The sequence below is a fragment of the Prionailurus bengalensis genome, chromosome E4, assembly GCF_016509475.1.
Source record: "Prionailurus bengalensis isolate Pbe53 chromosome E4, Fcat_Pben_1.1_paternal_pri, whole genome shotgun sequence".
Classification (NCBI taxonomy): domain Eukaryota; kingdom Metazoa; phylum Chordata; class Mammalia; order Carnivora; family Felidae; genus Prionailurus; species Prionailurus bengalensis.
In genome coordinates this window covers 606,625-612,624 of record NC_057360.1, presented here as the reverse complement: position 1 = coordinate 612,624, position 6,000 = coordinate 606,625, and the positions used below count along the sequence as shown (strand labels likewise).

Sequence of the window (6,000 nt, the reverse complement as noted above, 5' to 3'; positions counted from 1 at the left end):
ACTGCGATAAGAATACGCAGGCTCCACCCTGGGAGTCACTTTTAAGTGTATTCGTGTCTAACCTAAAGCCACGCAGACCTGAGTCCTACACTGGACGACGGGCGATGACCAGGTTGAAGGCGGGCAGCCGCGAGCCGCCGCGGTGGGACGCGGAACCCCGCAGCTCTTGCGCAGGCGCGTCCTCCGCGCCCGGTCCCGCCCCGCCCTCGCAAGACGTGCGGAGGTGGGTGGGGCGGGGGAGCGCGGGGGGCGGAGCGTGGAGGGCGCGCGGGGGGCGGGGCGGAGGGCGCGCGGGGTGGGGGGAGCGCGCGCGTTGGGCGCGGGGGGCGGAGCGCGGGCCGTCGTGGGCTCTGAGGAGACAAAGCCGCGTCGGGGCCGCGAGGGGTGGGCCCTGGGCTCGGTGGCGCCCCCGCCCGCGGGGAGGGCTACGCCGACCGCCGACCGCCGACGCCGCGGCCGCCTCGCCTCGCAACAGGTCGGCCGCCTTCCGGGAGCCTCGCCCTGCGCCGCCGCCCCCCGCTCCCGAGACCCGGGCGCCCCGCTCGGCTCGGGCCGCGGCTCCCATGCGGTTCGGGTCCAACATGATGCCGGTAAGCGCGCGGGCCGGCGGCTAGTCCACAGGCCGCGGCCCCCTCCCCCCTCCCCCACCCGCCCCCTCCCCCCCAGCCCCCCGACCCCTGCGGGCAGGGAGCCGCCGACGCGCAGCCGCCCAAACTTTCCTGGCGCGTCCGCCTGCGTCCTCACTCCGTGCGGGTCTCGCGCGTCGAGACTTGGGGCCCCGGGCTGTCGGGTGCTTTGTCTTTTTAAAAACTTTTTGTTGGGAGTGAAGCGGAGCCTGTTGAGGTCCGATTGCCTGTCGCTCCTGGTGTGCGAGGGCGCCCGCGCGGGGTTGGGGGGGGTCGTCAGGTCGCTGGAGACCCGAGTGCTCGCGGCGCGTTCGGCCCTCGGCCCCCCCCCCCCCGAGGCCCCCAACCCCCCCCCCCCAGCCCCCGGCTCCTCGAGCTTCTGAACCGCCCGAGCCCCAGGCCCCCCGCCCCCAGCCCTTTGCTCCCCCTCCTCTGAGCCTCGAACCGGCGGGTTCCCTGATCCCGACCCTCCCCCTCTTCCAGACCCTGGAGGCCCCCGGCGGCCGCAGGGCTGACGCAGGAGCGCCGAGGCGCTTCCCTTCGGCGCCCGCGGGTTGGGTGGGGGGGCTGGGCTGCGGGCTCGTGCACGCGCCCCCCGCCCCCACCCCCCGCCCCCGCCCCCAGGAGGTTGTGCTCGCGCCTCTCCCCGGGTCCAGGGGTCTTTTTGCGGCCCGCGGTGTTTTCCTAGGGCTTCCCGTGTTCAGACAAAGGAGCGGGCAACTTTCCACCGTCTGCGGAACGGAGCGACGGCGCGTTTCGGTCGTTCGCAGTTACGGGTGCAGAGCAGAAAATTCTGTGCCCCGGCTGCCCACCTGGGTCCTCACTTTCACTGCCTCGGCCGACTTAGTTCATTGCGCTTGGTAATTGACTTCGACGGCTTTGCGATGCTGTTTTGGCCCGCGAGGATTCAAGGAATTAGAGTGTGCGCGGTGTCCTGCACCCAATTTAATTTGGTACCTGCTTACGAAGTCAGGTTGGTGATGTGAATGGACCATGGGGGAGGGTGGAGGAATTTGCAATTAAAATTTGTATCCTGGGATTTACGTTTTTCTTTCTTTGGAAGTGACTTCTGCAGTTGTCTCCGAATTTTCCTACAAATTAAGGAGCAAGACCAGTACTGGTTGTTGCAAGGTGATTTCTTAAGGATGGCTTCACGGTATCCTTTGGGCTCTCTTAAAACTTGGGAGAGTTTTGGGGCGTCTGGGGGGCCCAGTGGGGTCCGCCTCCGACTCTTGATCTCAGCCCAGGTCTTGATCTAGGGTGGTGAGTTCGAGCCCCGTGCTGGGCATGAAGCCTGCTTAAAAACAAAACAGGAGACTTTTCCTTGTCGCAGCCGGACACCGGCTGGCCAGTTTGTAAAGAGCTGCTGGCCCTGGGGGCTGGTACGGTTCTTCCCATCCATGCACACCAGCCTGGAGCCAGAGCCTCGGTGTTTGCTCAGCCCCCTTTGTGACCAGAACTACCTTCTTGTTTTGAAAAGCGATGCGTCTCCCGGTCTCACCATCTGTAAATGGGGACGATGGTAACACCAGCTCTCAGGGTGCTTGTGAGGAGCGGGGCGGGGTCCCTGTTTCTGAAGCCCCAGCCTGGGGTAGGTGCTGGATAAGGGCTCGTGCAGGATTTGCAGGACTGGCCACCTCAGACATTCGTAGCCTGTGTGTCACGTAACCACGGGAAGCAGGTGTTCATTCAGTAACACCACTCTCTCTGTGTCTTTATCCTGTAATAGTTGGGGTGCCTGAAAATGAGCCTATTTTCTTAAATGTATTTCTCCTCTCTGGCTTTTAATATACAGCACTTGGATTTTAATTTTAGCATTGAGCGAAGTTTTGCATTTTATTACTTAACCAGTTATTAAAAATCTTAACCCAATTTATTAGGAAAAGCGTTGTGATTAATAGGAACAGATGGCTCGGCGCAGGATGTAGACCGTTGTCTTGATGTGCTTTTTTTTTGTTGTGGTTAAATGTACATAACAAAAATTGCCCTTTTAACCATTTTTAAGTGTGTAGCTCTGTGGCATTAAGAACACATTCCTTGCATTGCCCTTAAAGACATGCTGAAGATAACAGCTGGCTACTTAGTGTTATATTAAAAGTGTACAGATAAATGTGTTTGTGTATTTTCTCACCAAATGGTAGAGAGTCAAGTGACTTTCATGTGGGACATGAAGTGATAATTGGACCCAAAACCAGAAGGGGACGGTGCATTTTAGTAGGCTAACTAAAAATAAGTAGGCAAACGCTGAGAGTCAGGGTAGAGGTAATGATAGGGTACAGCAGAGCAGGCGAGATCATTAACACTCGTTTCCAGATACCCACCACAGTGTCTCTGATTCTCTGATAATTTCTACAACTTGGTAAGAAGAAACGGATTAATGTTTCATCCTTGACACTTTATTTTCCCTCATTGAAGAACGAATTGTTTGCAGGTTGAGTGTCACTTTTTTTAAGTGAGCCATCCTCCTTGTATTTGGTTATCAGATAAAGATAATTTGATTAAAAGCAAAATTTCTCAGCTATTTAAAATTATATCGTATATCTTGTTTCGTACTTTCATTTTGGAAAGCATTATATTTAAAGGAAGCATATATTCAGAAATATTTCTATGAGAGAGGTTAGCTAACTCTGAAAGCGTTCAGATATGACTTGATAAACATTTGTACCTGCTACCAAAATGGTAGATTAAAAAGAGCAAAAACCGGGGTGCCTGGGTGGCTCAGTCGGTTCAGGGGCTGGCTTCGGCTCAGGTCATGGTCTCGCGGTCCGTGAGTTCGAGCCCCGCGTCGGGCTCTGTGCTGACAGCTCAGAGCCTGGAGCCTGTTTCAGATTCTGTGTCTCCCTCTCTCTGACCCTCCCCCATTCATGCTCTGTCTCTCTCTGTCTGAAAAATAAATAGATATTTAAAAAAAAAATTAAAAAAGAGCAAAAACCAAAACTACACACAGAACCGCACACAGTATTCTGCAGAACCACATGGAGGGCCAGAGGACTCGAATTTGTCTCTGGTAGATATGCTCTCTCGGGCATGGATGTCCCCTGTCCCTGTGGCCAGCATGGGGGCCACCAGCCACCTGCAGCTTCGGCACTTGGCATGTGACTAATGGGACCGAAATTTTAAAAAGATTATTTAGTTTAAATATATCTAGATAGCTGATGTGCCTGGTGGCCACTGTGTGGGCAGGGCAGTCTGACAAGGTAGCACAGAGAAGAACTTCACCCTTGAGTGATGTATTTGCAGCTTCACGTTCCCGTTAATGCTTTAAAACCAAATAGTGATGGCCTGTTTACCACTAATGACTTGGAAAATGTGTGTTCCAACTATTTGGTGTTCTCTTTGAACAAATCTCATCATACAGCCCTGCTGCAGGTAATGTTTTCAAGAAAATGATTGCTTATTTTAAAAAGCTCAATTGACCTGATCATGGTTTAAGTCTTTTTTTTTTTTTTAAGTTTATTTATTTATTTTGAGAGAGAGAGAGCGCGCGCACAGGTGTACGGGTGTGAGTCGGGGAGGGGCAGAGAGAGGGAGTGAAAATCCCGAGTAGGCTCCACGCTGTCAGCCCAGAGCCCTATGCGGGACTCAAACTCCCGAACCGAGATCGTGACTTGAGCGGACATCAAGAGTCGGAGGCTTCGCTGAAAGCTACCCAGGCGCCCTGATCATGATTTAAGTTTTAAATTTGTGACATTTTACCTTCCAGTGCTGCAGAGGTGTCCTGATTATCTCTAGTTATTCCATGATGCTGCCGTAAGATAATATCTGATGGTCTGAGCTTCTAGTTTGGGGAGTCTAGCAAAAAAAAAAAAAAAAAATGGGCATGGGACACCTGGGCGGCTCAGTTGGTTAAGCGTCCAGCTCATGATTTCAGTTCAGGTCATGATCACCCGCGGTTCGTGGGATCCAGCTCTGCATGGGGCTCTATGCTGACATTGTGGAACCTGCTTGGGATTTTCTCTTTCTCTCAAGATAAATTAAAAAAAAAAAAAAGTCAGCCAACTTCAGAGTTAAAATGAAAATGGGTTCTTACAGTATCTCCTTTAGGAGTCTGATACCTGCTCAGTAGGATTTCTGTATTTCTATAGGAGACTGCACCTGGGGCACCTCACAGACCAAAGGCATGACTTCTGCTCAAATGCTTGTATTATTTTCATATAAAAAAAGTCTTATTTGCACATATTTCCAAACTGAAATTAGGTGTTGAGATTAGAAAGGTTTCAAGTTCTAGCTTTAGAACGTTGTATTTGTATGATTGTACCTTGTGGTGAAAGAATTTCTTGTTGTTGAGTAAGCAAGCTTAGGTTTTATTCCAGAGTAAAGTTTAAGGTAGGTTCTCTGTCTTTATAGGATTGTAATTCTCAAAGGCTCTTAAACACATCCTCTGTTTTAAAAAATGTGGCAAAAACCTCACATTTTATGTGCTATAGTGAGATTTGTTGCCTTATGACTTCTGCTGTATTAATTAAAAGCTGAAAAGCATTAAATTTTTTTTTTGTATTTTTATGTTTCAGGGGAACATTTTAGACTTTACAAAGAAACTGAGCACAAGCATACACCTGCTTGTATTTTAACAGCTGCATAGAATTTATTTATCTGGAAGGGACATTTATCTGCAGGACCCAAAAACAGAGGGTCATTTAGTCATGCACTGCTTCCAAGAAGAGCTGTTTTCTCTCCCTCTCTGTGTCACCGTCCCCCAAAGGTAGAAAGCAGCAGCAGTAAAACACGATCTCTCTCTTCTGAAGCCTGTAAGGAATGCCGAGACTTTTATCGTCCGGTGACCTGTCAGGGTGTGTGGCAGGCATTCCCTGAGTCTGTCCAAAGCCGACCTCACGCATCCTCGGCCCTGCCGGTGGGGGGGTGCCATCCTGGGCTGTGAACCTCTCACCAACTCCCACTACGTTATCAAAGGATAAGGAGAGTGGGAGAGAGAGTTTAGGAATCCAGAGTGTTCTTTTCAGCTCATGCCACTTAGTCAAGTCAAACATTATTTAAATACTTGCTTTTGGATGGTGTGCTATGGACCGAAGAGAGCATTTTTCTTTAATGAGTTGTAATTGAGAAAAGAAAACACAGGTGATAGACTCTGAAATATTTACTTACTTTGGAGTGCCGAGTGAGACATTAAAATTTTACGTTCTGTTGGGGAGAGCCAAGGAGAGGCTGTGGTCAGGAGGGGATCCCTGCAGAAGTACTGAGCCACACGGAGGCATAACTCCAAAAACTTTCTGTGTAAGGTCTCAGCAAAAGAAAGTTATTTCAGCGGAGAAACGCAAATTGTAAACATAGATCATCTGTAGGAGAAGTAGCTTCCCACAACTTGTGGTCATTTTGATTTTTTTCTACATAAAATATATCCAAAATCAAGTGATTT

The 6,000-nt window shown here is 50.9% G+C and overlaps 1 protein-coding gene across 2 annotated transcripts in view; it reads left to right on the top strand.

Annotated features, from left to right (window-relative positions):
- The first annotated feature begins 329 nt into the window (after positions 1 to 329).
- Positions 330 to 6,000, top strand: part of TP53BP2 (tumor protein p53 binding protein 2) — a 54,151-nt gene continuing 48,480 nt past the window's right edge. The window contains exon 1 of one of the 2 annotated variants that reach the window (XM_043568084.1): positions 330 to 590. In XM_043568084.1, the coding sequence (XP_043424019.1) occupies positions 564 to 590 (27 nt within the window). In that variant the 5' untranslated portion in view covers positions 330 to 563. The remainder of the gene's footprint in view (positions 591 to 6,000) is intronic. The other variant, XM_043568083.1, reaches the window with a different exon arrangement.